At 37.2% G+C, this 24,598-nt stretch overlaps 1 protein-coding gene across 2 annotated transcripts in view; it reads right to left on the reverse strand.

Annotated features, from left to right (window-relative positions):
- Window positions 1-24,598, reverse strand: part of LOC136036456 (methylcrotonoyl-CoA carboxylase beta chain, mitochondrial-like) — a 90,918-nt gene that overhangs the window by 46,289 nt on the left and 20,031 nt on the right. For both annotated transcript variants that reach the window (XM_065718700.1, XM_065718699.1), the window contains exons 2-4: window positions 13,296-13,549; window positions 6,125-6,365; window positions 4,332-4,510 (exon numbers count right to left, since the gene is read on the reverse strand). In XM_065718700.1, the coding sequence (XP_065574772.1) occupies window positions 4,332-4,510; window positions 6,125-6,365; window positions 13,296-13,549 (674 nt within the window). The remainder of the gene's footprint in view (window positions 1-4,331; window positions 4,511-6,124; window positions 6,366-13,295; window positions 13,550-24,598) is intronic.

Below are 24,598 nucleotides of genomic sequence, written 5' to 3' on the forward strand. Positions count from 1 at the left end.
GTTCCGCCTGGCTCAGCGAGACGCGTAATCTTCTACAGAAGATAATCACGTCATACTCTGGTCATCATTGATAATCACGTAAGTATAATGATGATCAGGATCAAGATATCGAGTGTCGCATTGGTAATTTAATTTAAAAACTGTTGCATCTAGTTCCGCCTGGCTCAGCGAGACGCGTAATCTTCTACAGAAGATAATCACGTCATACTCTGGTCATCATTGATAATCACGTAAGTATAATGATGATCAGGATCAAGATATCGAGTGTCGCATTGGTAATTTAATTTAAAAACTGTTGCATCTAGTTCCGCCTGGCTCAGCGAGACGCGTAATCTTCTACAGAAGATAATCACGTCATACTCTGGTCATCATTGATAATCACGTAAGTATAATGATGATCAGGATCAAGATATCGAGTGTCGCATCGGTAATTTAATTTAAAAACTGTTGCATCTAGTTCCGTCTGGCTCAGCGAGACGCGTAATCTTCTACAGAAGATAATCACGTCATACTCTGGTCATCATTGATAATCACGTAAGTAAATGATGATCAGGATCAAGATATCGAGTGTCGCATTGGTAATTTAATTTAAAAACTGTTGCATCTAGTTCCGCCTGGCTCAGCGAGACGCGTAATCTTCTACAGAAGATAATCACGTCATACTCTCGTCATCATTGATAATCACGTAAGTATAATGATGATCAGGATCAAGATATCGAGTGTCGCATTGGTAATTTAATTTAAAAACTGTTGCATCTAGTTCCGCCTGGCTCAGCGAGACGCGTAATCTTCTACAGAAGATAATCACGTCATACTCTCGTCATCATTGATAATCACGTAAGTATAATGATGATCAGAATCAGGATCAAGATACCGAGTGTCGCATTGGTAATTTAATTTAAAAACTGTTGCATCTAGTTCCGCCTGGCTCAGCGAAACGCGTAATCTTCTACAGAAGATAATCACGTCATACTCTGGTCATCATTGATAATCACGTAAGTATAATGATGATCAGGATCAAGATATCGAGTGTCGCATTGGTAATTTAATTTAAAAACTGTTGCATCTAGTTCCGCCTGGCTCAGCGAGACGCGTAATCTTCTACAGAAGATAATCACGTCATACTCTGGTCATCATTGATAATCACGTAAGTATAATGATGATCAGGATCAAGATATCGAGTGTCGCATTGGTAATTTAATTTAAAAACTGTTGCATCTAGTTCCGCCTGGCTCAGCGAGACGCGTAATCTTCTACAGAAGATAATCACGTCATACTCTCGTCATCATTGATAATCACGTAAGTATAATGATGATCAGAATCAGGATCAAGATACCGAGTGTCGCATTGGTAATTTAATTTAAAAACTGTTGCACCTAGTTCCGCCTGGCTCAGCGAGACGCGTAATCTTCTACAGAAGATAATCACGTCATACTCTGGTCATCATTGATAATCACGTAAGTATAATGATGATCAGGATCAAGATATCGAGTGTCGCATTGGTAATTTAATTTAAAAACTGTTGCATCTAGTTCCGCCTGGCTCAGCGAGACGCGTAATCTTCTACAGAAGATAATCACGTCATACTCTCGTCATCATTGATAATCACGTAAGTATAATGATGATCAGGATCAAGATATCGAGTGTCGCATTGGTAATTTAATTTAAAAACTGTTGCATCTAGTTCCGCCTGGCTCAGCGAGACGCGTAATCTTCTACAGAAGATAATCACGTCATACTCTCGTCATCATTGATAATCACGTAAGTATAATGATGATCAGGATCAAGATATCGAGTGTCGCATTGGTAATTTAATTTAAAAACTGTTGCATCTAGTTCCGCCTGGCTCAGCGAGACGCGTAATCTTCTACAGAAGATAATCACCTCATACTCTGGTCATCATTGATAATCACGTAAGTATAATGATGATAGTCATGTATATCATGTACGTATGATGATGATAATCATGAATATCATGTATGTATAATCATGTATGTATGAAGATGATAATCATGTATATTATGTATATCATGCATGTATAATCATGTATGTGTGATGATGATAATCATGTATATAATGTATGTATGATGATGATAATCATGTATATTTTTCTAGGACACACGTGGTCTTCATCCATGGAGGGATATTCAAAATGTGTTTCCATACTTGAAGAACGTTGAACATTCATCTTTTTCCATCAGGATAATACAGAAAGGAGAAGCTATCATAAAATAAGGCATTACAAAAGCGTAATAAAGCCTTGCAAGAACAAGATGATTGTCCAGACGTTTAAAACAAAACAGTACACCGAAATCCTTTCTGAACTTTTTTAGAGAAATGCGAGATCAGTAATTTACGCGTTGACTTAAGAGAATTCGATAACATAAAGAATCAGCCTATCTCATCCATTATACACTTCCCATTATACACCGTTTAGATTTGATTGGCCGGTCTTGTCATAACTTGTAGAGCTTGAATAAGCGACCCGGATAAACGGCAGAAAACTAAAAGCCGACGTTTAATTTCCCTGAAATCTTAAAAGAACCTTGTAATTTCTCTTGTTTTGTGATGGAGATGGAGATATTTATTCATATTTGGACCTCAATTTTGACAGGAGTGCGTCCCCCTTCCCCCAATAGTTTTTACATTACGTTCCTTTTGGCTCAGGAGGTTGTGTCAGTAAGATTCAAACTTGCCAGTGAAAATAAGATCGGCAAGTCAAAAAAAAAAAAAAAAAAAAAAAAAAATGGCCCATATGCCAACTACAAAAGATTTTTCGCCCCTTTACGGATCTACGGATACAAGTTACAAGCCAATTCGCCCCTTTACAGACCTAAGGATACAAGTTACAAGCCAATCGAAGAAATTTTTTGGCTCTTTTTCGGAACACCTTTTATGGGGTGGGCCATGCCCCAAAACCATTTTTGGCTCATTAGGTTCGTCTTAGCCTAAGGACTTACAGCTGAAAGTTCTGAAACAGGAAAAAAATGTGTCTTTAGTCCATGTCAAGGCCCCCTAACACCCAGGGAACGAGCCCTAAAAATTTCAAGCGAATCAGACAGCCAAGATCAAATACACCCCTTTTTTCCTCAACGAGACCTATCTGTATTTAAAAAAAAACTTTTCAGGATATTTTTATTGAAAGATATCTTTGTTTTTGGTATTTTCACTGAAAAGAACACCAAATTTGCATTTCCCCCTTGCTTGTTAAAAATACGTTTGCACCCCCCCCCCGAAAAAAAAATTGAGTTGGCAAAAATTTCCCCTCCTAAGCTTCTCTGGCCACTCCTTCCATACAAAGCGAGCAGGAGGATAAAATAAAAATGATATATAGATGGCACATTGCTTTTTACTCAGGCAATGATAGAGCGGTGACTCTGAAGTAAGCATCTGCGAATACGGATGATAAAAAATAAAAACAAAAATATAAAAGTAGAAAAAAACGTAAGAAAAGTAAAAAATAAATGAACCTAATTCAAGGCAATGGAAATTTCCAAACATTTTGTTTGTTTAATTGACAAACGCTCTCGCTGGACATTATCTCAAACGACGAACCGAACTAAAATACCCTAAAATTAATGAATGAAATATAATTTAGTGAATTTCAATGAAAATTTAATGAAAATTAAATTTCCCTGAAAACACATTTAAAAAATTTGATCTTTTTTAGCTGCTTGGCGCCTGTCTCCACGTGCTAATTTCCTGTTCGATCAAGGAAATAGAAATTTCAACAACAAAAAATTGTTACTAGGAATCTTCAAATGAGAGCAAAGCTTTAAATCAATCTTCAATCTTCAAACTGCAGCAGGAAGTATAAAACACAAAACCCACTTAGATATTTACACGTTTATTTTATTTTTTTAATTTTGCGCTCAAAATTTATAAAAAAAATTCTCGAATAATGTTTTTTTTTACAATTTTACTAAAATTGCTAGTAAAGATTCTCTATTAATTTACGATAGCAGAAACGACAACTAACAAGAATTTACTATTAATTATTCGAACATATTAATTTAGTAGGAAATTTAGCAATAGGGCCTTCAGATGCGAGCAAAGAATAAAAATATTATTTCAGTCTCCAAAGCAAAAATAAAAATTCAATATGAAGTAAGAATAACAAAACTGCTCCAATTTCTTTATTGAAGCTATTTGCAACTCTTATTTTTATTCTTCAAATTCGGCATTCAAAATCCATCAAAAAATTTCTCCAAAGACGTTCCACATTGCTGGAAAACTTTACTAAGATTGTAAACAACAAGCCCAGAAACAAGCCCAGGCAACTAAAAACAAACCCAGGGCAACTAAAAACTTTCTTTTTTGTCGAGGATTACCTGCAATGGAGATTAGCTCCACCTAGATCTTCAGCTGAGATTTCTTCTCCAGTAGCAGCTTTCACAAGAGGAGGCCCGGCGAGAAAGATGGTTCCTTGTTGTTTAACAATTACGCTCTCATCGGCCATTGCAGGGACATAAGCCCCTCCAGCTGTACAACTCCCCATCACTAGTGCTATCTATTTTGAGAAAAGAAAAACAGAAAAATTGATATTTTAAATGACTCTTAAAATTCATGTGATTTTAGCCAAAATAGGGTTAGAATTTTGGAAAATGAGACAGTCAATCATAAACTCCCATAAACCTTAATATATGACACCCTAAAAATTGTGTCGATCTTCATCTCTCGTAAGTTGGCTGCGACTACAGATAAGAATCAATGTTCTGCTCATTTTTTAAAACTAATATTTCAGTTATTTTGGGCATTTTTAATCTGGAGGAAATTTTACTCAGAGGTGCGGACAAATGCATTATTCTCAAATTTGCTGAGGGAAGACAAGCGTTTCAAGAACTTCTTTTTGGAATTGTGACAGTTGTTTTTAAATAAAAAACCTTTCTTATTGTACTATATTTTAATAGCAGTTGTCCAACAACCGAATTCTGAATGGGTTGATTTAATACCTATCGATGGTGAGGTTTGCGGGATAGAATCTTGTCTTGGTTGAGTTTTTCTCGGTATGTAAGAAGCTGCAGCTTGAAATTCATTGACATTTCTAGAAAATGTCAAATATAAAGTGTGAAAATAATGTAATAGGATGAAATATTAGTCAGTTTTAGCCTGGAAGAGGGTATAAACAGGTTAGGTTCTCTGAAGAAGGAAACAGAGGCAATATTTGGTAGAATCCTCTGGCCTAAAGAAGGTACCTTTTTGCATGTGATGATTGTCCTCAAATAAACATTTATCTCATTGTGATACTTAGCATTAAAGCAACAAAAATATTAATATACCTTGAAATCTCTTTAGGGCTATTCATGCCTGGTGGTCACGATTTTCTATGGTTTTTTTTTGGCTCTTCAAAATTATGGAGTCGAAAGACTCCATACCATATTTTTGTCTTGTGTTACGTTAAACCGTTAAAACATATAAAGCAGAATTTAATTAGCTCAATCGGACAACCTTTTCCATCCGTAAAAATTTAACTTTAACAATCTGTTGACTACTAAAGACAGCTAGAAGGCCTTTTTAAGCCGTTTGGTGCCATGTCTTTTTAGCTTTTTTTTACTGTTTTTTTACAGCATTTTCTTTCTTTTTTTTTTAACTTGACATCCATAACCCCCAAAAGTATATAACTGGAATTGGAGGTATTTTTCGTTGAAGGTCAGATATCTTTTCTTTTTTTTTAGTATACCAGGTTTTGTTAAATTACACTTGATCAATTTAAGTAAACCTAGTTTCATTTTAACTATCCGTGGCGTTTTAACAGTTGACCAGCAGCCGGGTTTTACATTGGCTGACTGGTTTTTATATTGGCTGATCGAGTTTTATATTGGCTAACCGGATTTATATTGGCTGACCTGGTTTTACATTGGCTGATCTGGTTTATATTGGCTGACCGGTTTTATATTGGCTGACCGGATTTCACATGGGTTGATTTTTGTCATATCTTAATTCTATTTTGATGTGATGTGAGAAGCCACTTCTTGAGATAAACACTCCAGTAACGACTCTCAGTTTTGGCGGCTTTCCTTACTTAACATAAGACTTGAAATAATACATAAAAAATTACAACAAATCCATGAAAAATATAAGAAATCTAAAATATAACTAATACAACAAAGAAAAGGGTACATACCTGTGGTATTCCCTTGGCAGACATGTTGGCTTGATTATAAAAAATTCTTCCAAAATGGTCTCTATCTGGAAAGACATCAGCTTGTCTAGGGAGGTTAGCACCACCTGAGTCAACAAGGTAGATACATGGCAGTCTATTTTGTTCAGCAATTTCTTGAGCCCTCAGGTGTTTCTTTACAGAGATTGGATAATAACTACCTCCTTTAACGGTTGCATCATTGGCTACTATTACACATTCAGTGCTTAAAAAAGAAAGTGAACATGATTAAAGTACTGTGCCAGTTTCCAGAGGCGCCGTTTGGGGGGGTCAGGGGTGGGCAAATGCCCACCCCAGATTTTCCAGGGGGGCCCAAGCTTCCACCGCAAAGGGCCCTTTGCCGGCCATAATAATCCATTATGTCCGACATAATCCATTCTGTCCAATTGATTTGAAATTACTGCACGCCTATTAACCAAAGAGCGTAATTACTTGACAACCCTTGGGGTAATTACGCTATTTACTATTAATTATTGTAAACTTTGAAAGTAGGTAAGATACATAATAAAATTCTCGAGTTCTGTCAAATGCCCATTTCCTAGATGATTATGCGACACGAAGTGAGTCGGGAGGGCCCAAGATGGAGTTTACAGATTTGGTCCAAATGGCGCCTCTGCCAGTTTCCAAGGCAATAAGATGTGTTGTATATTATAATTATACGTAATTTTAACGTCTTAATGAATAACACATTATTCCCAGAAAAGCGATACAGGGCACAGAACGCACCTCAACGTGATTATCTGAAACAAAAGGAAAGATGTATGAAAACAAGAAAGGAAATACTAAATGCAGAGAGAAAAATCAAATAGGTGAAAAAACGAGGATTTTGTAAGCCAGTAGCAAAATATGAAGATAAAAATCAAGCAAATATTTCGACCTCCGCTAAGTCGTCCTCTCTCCTAGAAAAAGAAAAAAGAAAAAAGAAAAAAAAGAGGAAAGAAAAAGGAGTCTTTTCTCCTCTCGTAAAGTACACTCGAGAAGGTTAGATTTTGTTCTTGTTTTTTTTCCCTCTTTCTTATTTTTTTTTTAGCATTTACAGGGTTCGGACAGGTCGGTCTGTTTCAAATTATAGGCTCTGTCCTATTTTTATAGGATTTCCCGGGCCCAAATATAGGCCAAATATAGGATTCGGAAGTCCTCGGGATCAGATCTGTGGTAGATGGCGCGGGATGCCTGGTCACATAAATTACCAAGTTTCATCCCGATCCCTCCAATCTAAGCGTTTTCCATGATTTTAGGTCCCCCCCCCCGCCCAATGTCACCAGATCCGGTCGGGATTTAACATAAGAGCTTTGAGACCCAATATCCTTCTAAATATCAAATTTCATTGAGATCCGATCACCCGTTCGTAAGTTAAAAATACCTCATTTTTTCTAATTTTTCAGAATCAACCCCCCCCCCACCCGAAACTACCCCAAAGAGAGCGGATCCGTTCTGGTTATGTCAATCATGTATCTAGGACTTGTGCTTATTTTTCCCACCAAGTTTCAGCCCAATCCCCCCACTCTAAGTGTTTTCCAAGATTTTAGGTTTCCCCCTCCAAACTCCCCCAATGTCACTAGATCCAGTCGGGATTTAAAACAACCGTTCTGATCAACCGTTCGTAAGTTAAAAATACTTCATTTTTCTATTTTTTCTGAATTAACGGGCCCCAAACTCCCCCCCAGATGGTCAAACCGGGAAAACGACTATTTCTAATTTAATCTGGTCCAGTTCCTGATATGCCTGCCAAATTTCATCGTCCTAGCTTACCTGGAAGTGCCTAAAGTAGCAAAACCAGGACCGAAAGACAGACAGGCCGACAGAATTTGCGATTGCTATGTGTCACTTGGTTAATACCAAGTACCATAAAAAAAACTATGCTACAATGAGATTAACCGAACAGACGGACCAAAGGATGATGAGGCGATAAACGATAAAAATCTGATTCCGACAATCTTCCATGCAGGAGGGCCAACTTTGCACTTATATCAGGGACATCAAACTTACGAATTATCTTACCATTGCCATACCAAGGGGGGAGATAAAGTAAAAATGTACAATATCTGAAATAAAAAGTCCGAATCTGATTAAAATCATTTTTCTTTAGAAGGGGATAAAGACCAGATAGATAAAGGACAGATTGATCACAGAATGTAGCATATAGCCTACCAAGTGCACGTCTATTATACTTCCCTCGATTAGCAACTATCTTAGAATAGCCTGGGCCGTATTCACATCAGCCAGCCAGCGTTCAGCCAGGAAACACATAAGTCGCAAGAACTACAGTCTCATTAAGCAGAGACTACTAGCCTATATACTGATCTTTGCTTATTTTTGACAGGCCCAACATGACAAAAAACAAAACATAGGCTACTAAGTCAACACAACAGCATAGCCCATGCAGAAGCAGCTTACTAAGCCCAACACAAAGCATTAGTTAAGTTCAAAAAGCTCAACAGTTGTAATTAATTATCATTCTACACCAAAAGACAGAAAATTGCAAATCATGAGCAATGTTCTTAGTGCTCTTCAGCCGAATAATAGGAATAATAGGATTTTAGCCAAAATATAGGCATTTTATGGGAATGCATTAAAATATAGGAATTTATTGGAATTTATAGGCGAGTCCGAACACTGCATTTAGGACGACTTGGCAGAGGTCCTTGTCGAAATATTTGCTTGATTTTCATCTTCATATTTCACTACTGGCTGACAAAATCCTCTTTTTTTCACCTACTTGATTTTTCTCTCTTCATTTATTATTTTGGTGGTTTTTCTATCATTTATTATTTGGCGGTGGGTGGAGCTCGTCCGGAATGAAGCAGACCTTGGTCTTCTGACCACGTGCCACTGGATATGGGAAAATCCCATAACTAAACACTCCACGCAAAGGGTGGCCTTGACCTCACAAGGTGGGTGGAGCCCACCCCAGGCACACTCAATAGTTAGACTCCTTTAGCTAATCATGTCCCAGGCCTAGGGTCGGTTGGGCTTACGACACTCCACCCGAACTTAATTGCAATGAATAGTGATGTTATTGCCTCGGATAATCGATCTTCTTTTTACCCTTCAAGATCTCAGCATGTCCCCGGACCGACATTTGACCATCGTTTGAACCTTATTGACCAAGATGGTCTTCGCCTGATCAACTTGGAACGTTCTGACCCTTAACTTCCCTGGAGCGAAGTCAATGCTTGCGCTAGAACTCAAGCGTTTTGGTGTGGCTGTAGCAGGTGTAACTGAAGCTCGCCTTATAGGAAACGACTTTGAAGACATTGGTGAAGTCTATCACCTAATCTGGTTGGGTGATCAGAGAACCAAAACTAATGGAGTCGCACCTGTGCTAGACTCTCGGACCAGGAGGCGCCTCTTTTCTTACGAGCAAATATCAGACAGGATACTAACAGCGCAAATCCAGCATAAACATGGAAAACGGACCATCATTGTCTGCTACACCCCAATAAACCAAGCCTCAGATGAGATGAAAGATCGTTTTTACGCCCAGCTGTCTAGCATCCTAGCAAAAGTATCCCTTCATGACGTTTTAACCCTTCTTGGCGACTTCAACGGCAGTGTCAGAGATAGACACGGCGTTTGGAACAATGTTCTAGGACCTGTAACACCCGACTGCTTGAACAACAATGGGTTAAGGCTCCTTCAGTTGTGCAACATGCACGATCTCGTGATCACCAACACCCTTTTTCAAAGGAAAGAGGTTCGCAAATATACCTGGTACAGCATTGACGGACGAACAAGAAAGATGTTAAACTACATAATCGTGTCCCGACGCTGGCGTTCCTCTATAACTAATTGCCGAACTTACAGAAGTGCAGAATTGGGAAACACCGAGCACAGCTTGTCGTCTCTAACCTTAGACTACACCTGAAAGCTCAGAAAAGTGATCACCGTCCCCCCAAATTAGACCTGAACAATCTCGCAAACTCCAACACGCGCCAGGACTATGCTGTCCCCATCTCAAACAGTTTTGACTGTCTTGATCAAATTTCAGAATCTGAAGAAGCATGGCAACTATTAAAGGACGGCGTATTGCTTTCGGCCGAAAGTACTACCGGTCGTCTGAAGCCCAGAAAAAAGTCCTGGATATCGCAGGAAACTCTAGATGAAATCGAACAGCTAATTAGACGAAGAGACGTCTAAACGGCGTAAGAAATAAATTCCTCCACAGAGACAGAAAGCTGTTCACCGAGAAAAAGGCCACCGATCTTGAGGAGGCCGCCAGAAAGGGTGACACCTGCGCTCTATAGAAACACCTTCGGGATCTTACAGATGGAAAGCCATCCTCCCTAGGCCCTATCAATCTAATGATGGAAATATTCTCACTGACGAGAGCGCTCAACTGTCTGCCTGGTAGGATCACTTCTCTTCACTTCTAAACCTAGACTGTGTTAGCCACTTCGACCCTGACCTTCTTCAAGTTGCATCCAGCACCCCTGAGGCCCCGTGTGAAAGTGTGTAACACTGTTTCACCTCTAAGGAAATCCTGAAATCTCTGAAACGGATGAAAAACAACCGAGCCCCAGGAGTCTGTGGTATCCCTGCACAACTGCTGAAATATGGTGGGGCAGCGACCTTTCTCTGGCTCCAAGTACTGTTCTCCATAGTATTTCGTACAAAATGGATTCCAAAAGACCGGCGAGCGGGCATCATTCTACCTCTCTGGAAACGAAAAGGCAGTCGAAGAATCTGTTCCAACTACGTGGCATCACACTCCTCTCTGTGCCCGGGAAGCTCTTCGTTGTGACCCTCCTGAACCGCTGTACCACTTTTCTCAGAAGCCAACGAAGAATCGAACAGGCTGGCTTCATGCCAAGAAGGTCCAACGTGGAGCAAATATTCACAATATGGCAGCTGATAGAAAAGACTCGATCGAAATTTCGACAAAAAGCATATGTTGCCTCTGCGGGTTTCAAGGCTGCTTTCGATTCTGTCGACCGGCAATCACTCCGGCTCATACTGAAATCAACGGGACTACCAGCGAAGTACTGCAACCTTTTCGAGCGGCTCCACGAAGGGACTGAGAGCTAAGTGCAAGTCAATGGCAGACGCAGTTCATCTTTTGAAATCAATACCGGAGTTCGTCAGGCTGTGCTGCTGCTCCAGAGCTATTTAATTGTGTCATCGACTATATTATGATTCGGACCATAAACCGCCTCCAGTTTGGGTTGCATTACGGCGATAGAGTACTTTCAGACGCTGACTATGCCGATGACCTTGCTCTTGTTTCCGATTCACTGTCGAAGGTCACAGAAGCCCTACAGATCCTTGCTGACAAAACCTTAAAGATAGGGCTGTCGATTAATTGGCAGAAGACAAAAGTGATGTTTGTTGAGCTCCGTAACTCACCGCGTCCCCTGCCAGTCCTAATGATTGGTGACAAACCAGCTGAGATTGTTGAGTAATTTACATACCTTGGCTCTATCCTCTCAAATGACGGATCAATCCTCAAAGACATAATGCACCGAATTGCCAAAGCCTCAGCAGTAGTGGGAAGACTAAGTGCCCTGTGAAGGAAACCTTCTATCAGCCGTAGGACGAAGATGCGCATATACAATGCTTCGGTGGGATCCGTGCTTCTTTACGGAGCCGAAACCTGGTCGGCCACTCAGTCTGTGCTTAGCACCGTACATATAGCCCAAACAAAACATCTTCGCCGCGCTGAAGGACTACACTGGCACGATTTTGTTAGCAAAGAGAACCTCCTGGCGTTAACTGCTCAAACGCCCTTCTCAGTCCAGCTCGCCCAACGAACACTACGCTGGTAGGGACGTCTCCTTCGCATGCCCCCCGACACTCCCATACGAACGATTTTTGACTTTGATCCCGTGCTGCACGGCGGGAAACGCCTAAGAGGTCGTCTCCCAACCAGATGGAAGGACACTACAGGTGCCTTCTTAGCCATGGCAAATATTCAGGAGGACGTCCACATCCTTGCAAGAGAACTGTCTAAATGGAGACACCATGTAGCATCACTCTCGACACCGGAAGCATTTCGGCAGGAGCATTAAGTCAAGTAAGTCAAGTTTATTATTTCCTTTCTTGTTTTCAAACGTTATGCATAGCCAGTATGGTCTCAGAACGTATTTACGTAAAAGGAAAGATTCAAAGGCGCTTTAGCCTGCTCCTCCCTACGTTAATTTATCAATAATAATATGCATCTCTTCTTTTTCAAAGAGGGGAGGGGAAATACCATTTAAGGTATTTTTCCATTTTTAAGAAGCATTAATAATCCCCTTCCCTTAAATCCCCATTACGACTTTAAAAATACTAAAATACGGGCCAAAAATTAACAATGTCATGGAAATGCTTTAAGAGAAGGATTTCCCTCCATTTGGTCATCATTCCCCCTGATTTTTTCTAACAATCACGTTGTACCTTGTTGTAATTACAGATTGTATTTCCTGGCCGAAGGCAGAAAATTAAGTTATCAGTACCATCACTATGCAAAAAATTGGTCAGCATGCGAAAAGGTTAAGTTTAGAAATGCAGAGGAAGCTAGACGAAATGCAGACTATGAAATCTAAAGTAAGAAAAAAAATATCCATCAGAGTCCTATATATCCTATCCAGCGTCCAATTTCTGGAAAATGGGTGGAAGATCGAAAAAGCCAAAAACGATCTGTTAGGCAAAAAACTTGGGATTTTCAGATAAATAAATGACTCTAATGAAAATATTATTGCAACAAGGGAATGGATTTTCCTGGATCTTTTCTCTCCTCTGCCCAAACCCCCTCCCCAACAAATTTAATAGACACTATAGACACTTTCTAATAGACACTGGCTAATCATGAAAACAACGAGAAAACGTAGTAGAACCAATAAAAAAGGAGTAAATGGCTACTGACAAAAATAAAAGAAAAATTCAAATATTTTAGTCGAGACTTCCGCAAAGATTTACCTCCTTTTTTTTGTTCTCAAGTATTTTCTTGTTTTGTTCAAGGAAAAAGGGAAAATAAAGGGATTTCTTTAATACAAAAAGGAAAAAATGGAACTGAATGGAAAGTAAAAGAAAAATGAAAAAGAAAAAAAACTGAATTTTTTTTTAGGGGGAGGGTATATAAAAAATGAGAAAACTGTCATGTAACTGTTAATTTATTTTTTCATTGGTGGATGTTTTGGGAGTAAAACATACTAACCCAGATACCCTTCCAATTCCAGTAATAACTCCACCGGCTGGAACATCTTCTTTTCCATAGAGCTTATATCCAGCTAACTGTGATAATTCCAAAAAAGGAGATCCTGGGTCTGTTAGTAGAGCAACTCGTTCTCTTGCCAAAAGCTTGCCTTTGGATTTATGTCTACTAATAGCTTTCTGTCCTCCACCTTGTGAGATGACCTGTATTTTAGACCTTAATTCGTCACTTAACTTCTTCATCTGCACATAATTCTCCTATAATACAAAAACTACCATTACGCTTTGTCCTCTATTAGTTAATTAAATAAAAAAAACAAGTTTTTTCAACTGAAAGTAAGGAGTGACATCAAAACTTAAAACGCACAGAAATTACTTCGTATATGAAAGAGGCTGCTTCCTCATCAACGCCCCGCTCTTTACGCTAAAGTTTGACTCTTTCTCTCAATTCTTCTTTCTAAAACAGTAAAAAACTTTAGCGTAAAGAGCGGGGCGTTGATGAGGAAGCAGCCTCTTTCATATACGAAGTAATTTCTGTGCGTTTTAAGTTTTGATGTCACTCCTTACTTTCAGTTGAAAAAACTTGTTTTTTTTTTTAATTTCTGACCGTTTTTGAATCAATGCATGTTTTGATTTTGGCTCTCCGCAGAGGAATAATCAAAACGAAATTTGCATTTTTTTTTTTTTTTTTGGCTCAATGGCTTTCTCATAATTTTGATCGAATGATTTTGAGAAAAAAAGAGCGGGGGACGAAGCCTAGTTGCCCCCCGATTTTTTGGTTAATTAAAAAGGCAACTAGAACTTTTAATTTTTTACAAATCTTTTTATTGGTAAAAGATTTACGTAACTTATAAATTAGCTTACGTAAAGAACTTTTGTATTCTCATGTTTTTATTACATATTCTCGCTCTTTACACTAAAGCTTAAATTTTATCCCAATTCATTAAGCATGACCCCCTGAATCACAAAAGCCGTAGAATAAGTAGTTGAAATTACCGAAAATACTTTAGAGTAAAGAGCGAGGTATTAGAAGGAGGTGAGCCCCTCATATGGGTAATAATTTCTGTTTGTTTTAAGTTTTATTGCTGTTCCTTACTTCCAGCTGAAAAAGCTTTTTCACTTTTATTTTTTAATTGTTTTTTTTTTAAATAATGCTAGTAAATCCTGCTCTCCCTTCATGGAAATTTTCTTCTCCCATTACAAATTCTCGAAGGAAAGTTCCCCCAGCATATCCCCCTCTTCTCAACCCCTCCCCCAAACCAAAAAAATCCTCCTGAAAACGCCTGTATACTTCCCAATAACCATTACTATATGTAAGCACAGGTCAAAGTTTGTAACTTGTTGCCCCTCCCACGGGGACTTTGGGGGAGTAAGTCGTCCCCAAAGACATAATTATAAGGTTTTTCGACTACGCTGAATAAAATGGCTATCTCAGAATTTTGATTTGTTGACTTTGGGGAAATAATTAGCGTGGGAGGGGGCCTAGGTGCCCTCCAATTTTTTTGGTCACTTAAAAAGGGCACTAGAACTTTTCATTTCCGTTAGAATGAGCCCTCTGGCAACATTCTAGGACAACTGGGTCGATACGATCACCCCTGGGGAAAAAAAAAAAAAAAAAAACAAAAAAACAAATAAACACGCATCCGTGATCTGCCTTCTGGCAAAAAATGCAAAATTCCACATTTTTGTAGATAGGAGCTCGAAACTTCTACAGTAGGGTTCTCTGATACGCTGAATCTGATGGTGTGATTTTCGTTAAGATTCTATGACTTTTCGGGGGCGTTTCCCCCTATTTTCTAAAATAACGCAAATTTTCTCAGGCTCGTAACTTTTGATGGGTAAGACTAAACTTGATGAAACTTATATATTTAAAACCAGCATTAAAATGCGATTCTTTTGATGTAGCTATTGGTATCAAAATTCCATTTTTTAGAGTATTGGTTACTATTGAGCCGGGTCGCTCCTTACTACAGTTCGTTACCACGAACTGTTTGACATAGGATAAATATCTTATTTATTTACTCATTATTACCACAGCGCACTAGAAGAATATGCTGCAGGTCTATATGATATACCGCCTTTACTTGTTTACAATGAATGCTAGGTAAAAGCGGCAAACACTAGAGCCTCTATTCAGAACTTATTGTAATATAAGTTGGCTATGATTTTATACTATCCGTGGCCATGGAACATAAATAATAACTAGTTATTAGTTATAATAAGCGATAATTAAGTTCTGGAACGTACTCGTAAGTTCTAGATACATAAAAGCGGCAAACACTAGGGTCCATTCAGAACTTATTACAATACAAGTAGAGAAAAAATAATAACAAGTTATTACTTATAATTAGCAATAATTAAGTTCTGGAACTTAATCTTAGGTTGGATTCATTTCACCTTTTTATCAGCAAAATTTTAGTTTGCCTAAAAAACAAATAAGATCTGCATGACCAAAGCTACTATTGTTTTCAAAAAAAAGGGTAGCTAAAAGTGTTTTTCTTTTTCTTTTTCCAATTAACCTAAATTAACCCAATCCTGTATTAATCAAAACTTGCCAAAGCAAAAAATCCACCAATGCAAGTTTGTATCTCAGCGATTACCTCAGTGACAGTTCTAGCGTCCCTTGTGCCAAGGGAACAATTTTGATTAGGACAATCCTTCCCCCTCCCCCGTTTCCCAGAGTTTTCAGGCAAAATTTTAACAGAACTTTTATTTATTAACAAAATTATTTAATTATTGTGAATCATATTAATTTAATTATTTTGATCATTATCATCTAACTATTACTATATATAATTCGCTCTTAGTTTTTTATTTATTTCATTAACAAGTTACTAATTTATTAATTATTTTCCTTTATTAACTGCACCCTCTCCTTTGTTTTAATAAATTACAAATTTTAAAATTTCAAAATTATTAAAACCATTAGATTATTCATTTGAAATTTTGAACCCTTAAAATTCCTGAGCCCGTGGCAACTGCCCCTTCTGTCCTACCGACGAAACCGCCTCTGGATTAATTAGTACCGTAGAATGCAAGGTTTGTACGTTCATTTAAAAGCATCGTCTGTATTTTGATGAGATTATCTTTTCTAACTCCACCGATAATAGAAAAAGAACAAGCAAACTTGATGACTTAGGAGTGGCACCAGGTAGGAATGTAGAGAGAGGGACTTTGGACCTGCACCTCCTGAAACAAAAAAAAAACGTTTCGAGTTTCCAGAAGGGACCAATTCGCGAAAATGTAAAGGGAAAATATTTTATTTTTTATGGAGACACAAAGAAGGTATTTTTAAGATTTTATGGGCGGGACACTTTTTTCACATGAAACTACCAAAAAAGGTATTTTGTATCCCCAATTGGTGCCCCGTCCCCATACACCCCTATAAATCGTCTGATTTAGGGGGTGTCAACACTTTCATAAAACATTATTCTAGCATGCGTGCCTATTGACACAATGACACTTTTATTTCGTGTTAATGTTTGATCAATTGCAGTAACAGCGCTACTTACGTCAATGCTTCAATTTATAACAGTTTTGAAACAAAACCTTAACTCCAGAATATAAAGATTAATTTCCCAGGCAACGTTAGCATAATAACAGCTTTATCCACAGTTTTGTTTAGTTTACATTTAACGCTTAAACGATTCATTGTCAGTGAAAAAGGCGAACAAAAGTTTTTCTAACTGCTAAGATCACACCTTAGTTGGTGTAGTTGTTTTTCTTAATTGACGAATAACGGTTGTAAGGATCTTCCATTTTGTGGCACGAACGTAAATAGGTCGAATATCGCTAATAGGCTTATGTAGAACACAGTTCTTGTTTCTTATTTATTCTAGATTTTAAGCAATTCACGGTTAAAGACGACATCTTTTCTAGCTACCTTAAGAGGAGAGATGATATGGAGGAAAATAATAAAGAAAATGAATAATAAGAAAAAGAGAGGTAATTATGAAAAGAAGAGGTGGATATGACTATGACCTCTCATAAATTACCTTATATGCGAATTAAGACAAGGCGGGATCTGTTCTCTGTAATTTAAACCCTTTTTGTACTGTTTATGGTGAGCCCCAACCAGACTTTTAAATCTGTGCTTTGAGATTAAGATCAAAATTTAAGATAAACTAGTGGATTGCTAAGACAGTTAGAACTAACTACAACGCTATTACGTACAAGTATGTACCCGTTTTGATAACCATCGGGAGTTTACATGCGAACTAATTTTTCCTGTCCTTAAGAAATATTAAAAAAAACAGAGATCTCAAAAATTATGTTTTAATTTATTGTTCGATGTTAGTTTCTCTGAAGAAGTGACGTTAAGTGACGTTGGTGATAGAAAATAACGTACAACCTTCAGTTTGAATTTTTGGACTCTAGTTTAAACATTATTATTGATGGCAATATTTACTGAAATCATATTAAGTTTTTCATAAAGGGGATAGAGGTTACTGTTTTTGAAATGAAACATCTGCCGTCATGTTTGGCTTTTTGAAATGTGTTCCATCTCAAAAAGAGTTTGACATTAAACAGTTTTTGAGACACTACTTCAAGGTCAAGTTAAGAACTAATTAATTTGTGAATAAATAACAAGTAATACCTACATACCACTCCCAGGGCAAGGCCTCTTTAACTTTTTTTTTGTGATTTCAAGGGTAGTAATGGATACGTTTGGGATTATCATCTCTATCTTAGCCTTTGTAATAATAGGGCTATCCCTTTTTCTACCGCTTATTCAATATAAAACACTTAAAGAGTATGCAAGATTTAGTGATCTTGTATATATGTATGTACCCCTTGTATATTTATCGAATTTTGTAACCATCTACATATGTGCTTCATTTTTGCTAATGTGGTTTTATGAACTACCAGATTTAGTTTGCGTATTTTATAAACTGACTGAACAAATTGGGCTTATTATAGTCCAAACTTACTTATTTGGCCTTGAGTTGGCTGTCTTCTTCAAAATCTACATTCCTCTAATTAGCAGTTCTTGGACAAAAAGGAAATTGATTACTTATGCTACATTTACAGGTTTTCTAACAACCCTCCCCTTTTTTGGGGCTCTTTTTATTTTACGAGGTCAGATTATGTGGTCACTATGCACAGGTGAGCTCCGCTCCTTCTTTAACAGAATAAAACAAGCAAAAAGTGAAATCAACTGGTTAACAATCGGACTCTTTGCACCATACTTATTATTTTCAATGATTGCAATAAGGGCTTATAGCAGAAGCTTGACCAGGTCTAAAGTTACAAGGCCAGACTGTGTCCCTGAATTTCATAAGGCCTTAGCAGTTCAAGTAACGCTGTTCATTGCATGTGTTTTTTACAGGGCCATTTTTCTTTATGTTATGCCTTCTGACATTGATGTAAATACTTATAAATTTTTATTTTGGCTTGCATCTTATGCCACTTATGTGGTACTTGGTCCAAGTTCGAGCATTCTTGTTCTTGTGTTTAACAAAAGCTATCGGGAAAAAGTATTTAGCTATTCTGGGGGGAGTACCGTAGCCCCCTTAGGAGAGGCCTAACCAGATATGCTAAAAGTTCACTGTTAAGGCCGCGATTAAGTGAACTGAAGGAACTCGAAAATCTCATGTTAAAATTGAAAATTTCTATTTAATAGTAGAAGTATTCATTGTCGGAAGATACCGTTTTTAATATCAGGCCGTAGCTTCTTGAAGATGCTACAAAATGTTTGCCAGGATTTTGCTATATTTTCTCTAATTGCTTAGAAATCTTAGAAAATGTCTAGCTCTTTTTCCCAAGTGTACTCTATGAAGGATATTGCTTTTAGAACAAAATCATTACTATCATGAGCAGAAGACAATAACCTGTAAGATAATTGCAACCATTTTTCGATGTATTTTCCTGTTTTCGAATAGTCCCATAGAATATTTTCAGCTACCTGAAAATTTTTACAAGTTTTTTGCCAGAAAGAAACGTTTCAGATCGCCCTAGAGACCAGATTGACAAGCTGGTATAATTAACCTGCTATTTCCACCAATGTATAAGTGCTATTTGAAGGGATTTTGACAATCGACGGCCTCTAGAGAATTGAAAGACAGAAGGCTACCCTAACTTCAATTTTGAACCTCGATGTTTTCAAGTTCACTTAATCACGGCCTTAAACTCCAGAATATTAAATCTAAATTTGTTTCTGAACCCACAAAAGACTAAACAAACACTGTCTCCAAGATGTTTCCTACTATCAACAAAAGTATGGTTTCTCCAAAATGGAACTTCTCATTCTGTGACTCAAACTATCTTCGACTCAAAGGCTCATATGCAATAGGCAAATTTTTGTAAGCAGCATCTATTTCGAACACAACCTATTCGAGTGATAATCTTAAAATCCCTAGCCCTTGGAATACTACATCAGTTGGCTGAGTGCCTTGTTGGGATATGCAACGTATTTGTACGTACAAACCTATTGTATAGTACTCGTATTTGCAAGCAATTACTTAGAGTTCTGCATTATGTACCTGTATTTCGAAAACAATTTGGTATCAATGGGTGTCAGAAACTATCGAATCGTAAAGATGTTAACTGTTAGAGACTAGTCGCACTTTAAGGGAGGCTAATGACTAGAAGAAGGATTCTTCTCTTTTTTGTTATTTTTCACGGTTCCAACATGTTTTGTCCCATGATTTCTCTAAACATTTTTAACAGCCTTTTAGTATTTACACCATCTACTAATGATCAAAGAGAATGAAATGGATACCATCTTCCTAGGTTATAAAAATCTGGTCAAGTTTTAAAACTTTTGATTTTCTTGATTTTCTTTTTAAAACAATACTATTATATCCAAAAGCCAAACTTCTTTTAAAAATAAAACCTTTACTCTTTTTTAACTCTTGTGTTGTATTCACTTTGTCTCAAGTATTAGGTACGGGATATTTCTAGCACTTCGTATATTTTTTTTTATATATATTTATTAACCGGTAGAGTTTGATCTCTCCACGCTACTCTAATTCTTATTAATTCTCCAAACTCTGATTTTATTCTTTTTTTTTTAAAGGTAGAGTTGTGAGAAAGAGTCAAACTTTACCGTAAAGAGTGAGACGCCGAGGAGGGGACAATCCCTTTCATATACAGAATAATTTCTTTTCGTTTTAAGTTTTAATGTCGCTCCTTACTTTCAGTTGGAAAAACTTGTTTTTTTTATTCAATTAAATACAAAAAACAAGTTCTTTCAACTGAAAGTAAGGAGCAACATTAAAACTTATGGAGCAAAACGAACAGAAATTATTGCACATATGAGGGAATTCGCCCTCTCGTCAATACCTTGCTCCTTACGCTAAAGTCCAAATTTTGTTCTAATTCTTTAAGAATGACCCCTGAATCACAAAGGCCGTTAAATTAGAATAAATAGATCTTTCGAAAGTACTAAAGTAAAACTTTAGCGTGAAGAACGAGGTATTGACGAGGGGGTGAACCCCCTCGTATATGTAATAATTTCTGTTCGTTTCATGTTTTAATTGTGCTCCTTACTTTCAGTTGGAAATACTTGTTTTTTAATTTAATTTAATTTCCTCCCATGAAACCTTCTCCCCCAATCCGCCAAATTTTCTCCGGCTTATAACTTGTAATGGGTAAAATAAAACATGATGAAACTTATATATTCGAAATCAGCATAAAGATCCAATTCTTTTGATGTAGCTATTTATACCGTAATTCCGTTTTTTAGAGTTTCAGTTACTATTGAGCCGATTTTTTAACTGATTTTTTTTCATGAATTAGTTACATCTGTTGGGATTTGAGAGCAGAATCCTTTGGTTATGTCATATTGCTAATGGAGACGGATTGACTTTAGAGAAATTCAGTTTAGTTTTGGAATAGAATGTAGAATTTGCCTCTTGTGGATGAGTTTATTTGCTTGGGGTTTAGGTTTGCAAAGGAGGTTCAGCCTATAATTAGTTGAAAAAAAACGGGAACAGGGTAATAGAGATGGGTACAAGTAGCCACTTCAGGTCAGTAGGTCTTGGAGATAAGTTACAGAAGCGGGTGTTTGAGGCTAAGATTAGGTCCATAATGGAGCAGAAATTCGGCGGGCGTTTTAGGGTGTTATATTAGAAGGATTAAAATTAAAGTATTATAGAAGGGTGCTAGAGAGGTTCAATAGCTTAGTAAGTAAAGGTGATTTGGTAATTTTGTTGTTATGAAGTAGGAGGTTTGTAAAAATATGGAAGTACTGCAAAAGAGGAGTAAGTCAAACAGTTCGTGGTAACGAACTGGAATAAGGAGCGACCCGGCTCAATAGTAAACGAAACTCTAAAAACGGAATTTTGATGTTAAAAGATGCATCAAAAGAATCGGATTTTCATGCTGTATATATATGTATGTTTCATATATAATATATCTATATATATATAAAAATAAGTTGTCTGTGTGTGTGTGTGTCTGTCGAGTGACGTCATGTTTATGTGTCGACTGACGTCATGTTTTCGACTGACGAAATTACAGACCGGGACATCGGGACACAAATGACGACCGGGACACCGGCACATAGGGAATATAAATGACGACCGGGACACTCAAAGAGAAAGCGACCGGGACACAAGGAATGTTCGATTAGCAATCACCATCAACAAAGCACCGGGACACAAATGACGACCGGGACACAGGGAGTATAAATGACGACCAGGACATAAGTAAAAAAAAAACTAAAAAAGCTAAAAAAAAAAGGTAAAAAACTACAAAAAAAACTAAAAAGAAAAAAAACTAAAAACTAATAAAAAAAAACTAAAAAAGCTAAAAAACTAAAAAAACTAAAAAAGAAAAAAAAAGAAAAATAAAGGAGAAAAATAAAAATAAAAAAAAATAAAAATAAAAAAAAAACTAAAAAGAAAAAAGAAAAAAATAAAAAAACTAAAAAAAAGTAAAAACAAAAAAAACTAAAAAGAAAAAAAGGGGAAAAATACAAAAATTTATTTCATCATATACCATTTCAAAAACGAATGTATATACAGACCGGGACACCGGGATACAAATGACGACCGGGACACAGGGAATATAAATGACGACCGGGACACAGGGACACAACTACAACGGGGACGCCGGGGGGCACAGGGGATATATAAATGACGACGGGGACACAGGGAATGTTCGATTAGCAATCACCATCAACAAAGCTCAAGGGCAATCATTAGAATCATGAGGTATAACTAAAAAAACTAAAAAAAGTAAAAAACTAAAAACTAAAAAAAAAGACCAATTCAAAAACGAATGTATATACAGACTGGGACACCGGGACACAAATGACGACCGGGACACAAGGAATATAAATGACGCCCGGGACACTCAAAGAGAAATCACAGACTGGGACAACGGGACACAGGGAATATAAATGACGACCGGGACACAGGGACACAACTACAACAGGGACGCCGGGGGCAAAGGGGGATATATAAATGACGACGGCGACACAGGGAATGGTCGATTAGCAATCACCATCAACAAAGCTCAAGGGCAATCATTAGAATCATGAGGTATAGATCTGAATACGGATTGTTTTCCCATGGACCATTATATGTTGCATGTTCAAGAGTCGGTAAACCTGACAATCTATTTATATGCACAGACAATGGGACAGCAAAGAATGTTGTATATTCGCAAGTTTTACGTAGTTAAAAACATATATATATATATATATATATATATATATATATATATATATATATATATATATATATATCTATATTCACAGGTGGGACATAGGGACACAACTACAATGGCGCGTAACTAATATGGCGCGTAACGACTTACGCGCGCGGGGGGGCTTGGGGGGGGGGGCGCGAAGCGCCCCCACCAACTAGGTGTTGGGGTGGCGCGAAGCGCCACCCCAACAGCTAGTATTATATATATGTTTCGTCAAATTTAGTCTTTGTCATCAAAAGTTAAGAGTCAAAGAAAATTTGCCTTATTTTGGGGAATAGGGGAAAATACCCCCTAAAAGAATCTTATATGTTAAGATTCATAGAATCTTAACGAAAATCACACCATCGCATTCAGCGTATCAGAACTATCGTAACCATATAGTTGAGGCTGCTTCCTCATCAACGCCCCGCTCTTTACGCTAAAGTTTTTTACTGTTTTAAAAAGAAGAATTGAGAGACAGAGTCAAACTTTAGCGTAAAGAGCGGGGCGTTGATGAGGAAGCAGCCTCTTTCATATACGAAGTAATTTCTGTTCGTTTTAAGTTTTAATGTCGCTCCTTACTTTCAGTTAAAAAAAACTTGTTTTTTTTATTTAATACATACAGTAATGGTGATTGGGAAGTGTACAGACGTTTTCAGGTTTTTTTTTTTGGTTTGAAGGGTGGGGTTGAGGGGAGGGGGTTATGTGGGAGGGTCTTTCCTTGTAGGAATATGTCATGGAGGAAGAAAAATTCAATGAAAAGGGCGCAGGATTTTCTAGCATTACTATAAAAAAAAAACAGTGAAAAAACAAACATGAAAAAGTTTTTTCAATTGAAAGTAAGGAGTAGCATTAAATCTTAAAACGAACAGAGATTATTACGCATATGAGGGGTTCTTCTCCTCCTAAATACTTTGCTCTTTATGCTAAAGTATTTTTAGTAATTTCAACTATTTATTCTACGGCCTTTCTGATTCAGGGGTCATTCTTAAAGAATTGGGACAAAACTTAAGATTTAGTGTAAAGAGCGAAGTATTAACGAGGGGACAAACCCCCTCATATACATAATAAAAATATAAGAATATAAAAATTTGTTACGTAAGTTAATTATTAAGTTACGTATATTTTTTACTAATAAAAACGTTCGTTAAAAATTAAAAGTTCTAGTTGCCTTTTTAAGTAGCCGAAAAATTTGAGGGCAACTAGGTCTCCTTTCCCACCCCTTATTTCTCAAAATCGTCTGATCAAAACTAAGAGAAAGCCATTTAGCCAAAAAAAGAATTAATATACAAATTTCATTTTAATAATTTATGTGTGGGGAGCCAAAATCAAACATGCATTAATTCAAAAACGTTCAGAAATTAAATAACAGTAAATTTTTTCACTGTTTAAAGTAAAGTTAAAGTAGAATTGAGAGAAAGAGTCAAACTTTAGCGTTAAGAGCGGGGCTTTGAGAAGGGAACAGCCCCTTTCATACACGGAGTAATTTCTATTCGTTTTAAGTTTTAATGTCGCTCCTTACTTTAAGTTAAAAAAAAAACTAGTTTTTATTTAATATTGAACATAAGTTAGTGAGGAAACCATTGGTAGAGTCTCTGTTAGACAGAAGAATTTGTTCGTGGATGGGACAAATTAAGGCAATCCTGGATTAGTGTGCAATGTCAGGTTAAT

This window comes from Artemia franciscana, chromosome 15 (genome assembly GCF_032884065.1).
Source record: "Artemia franciscana chromosome 15, ASM3288406v1, whole genome shotgun sequence".
In the NCBI taxonomy this organism is placed as follows: Eukaryota; Metazoa; Arthropoda; class Branchiopoda; order Anostraca; family Artemiidae; genus Artemia; species Artemia franciscana.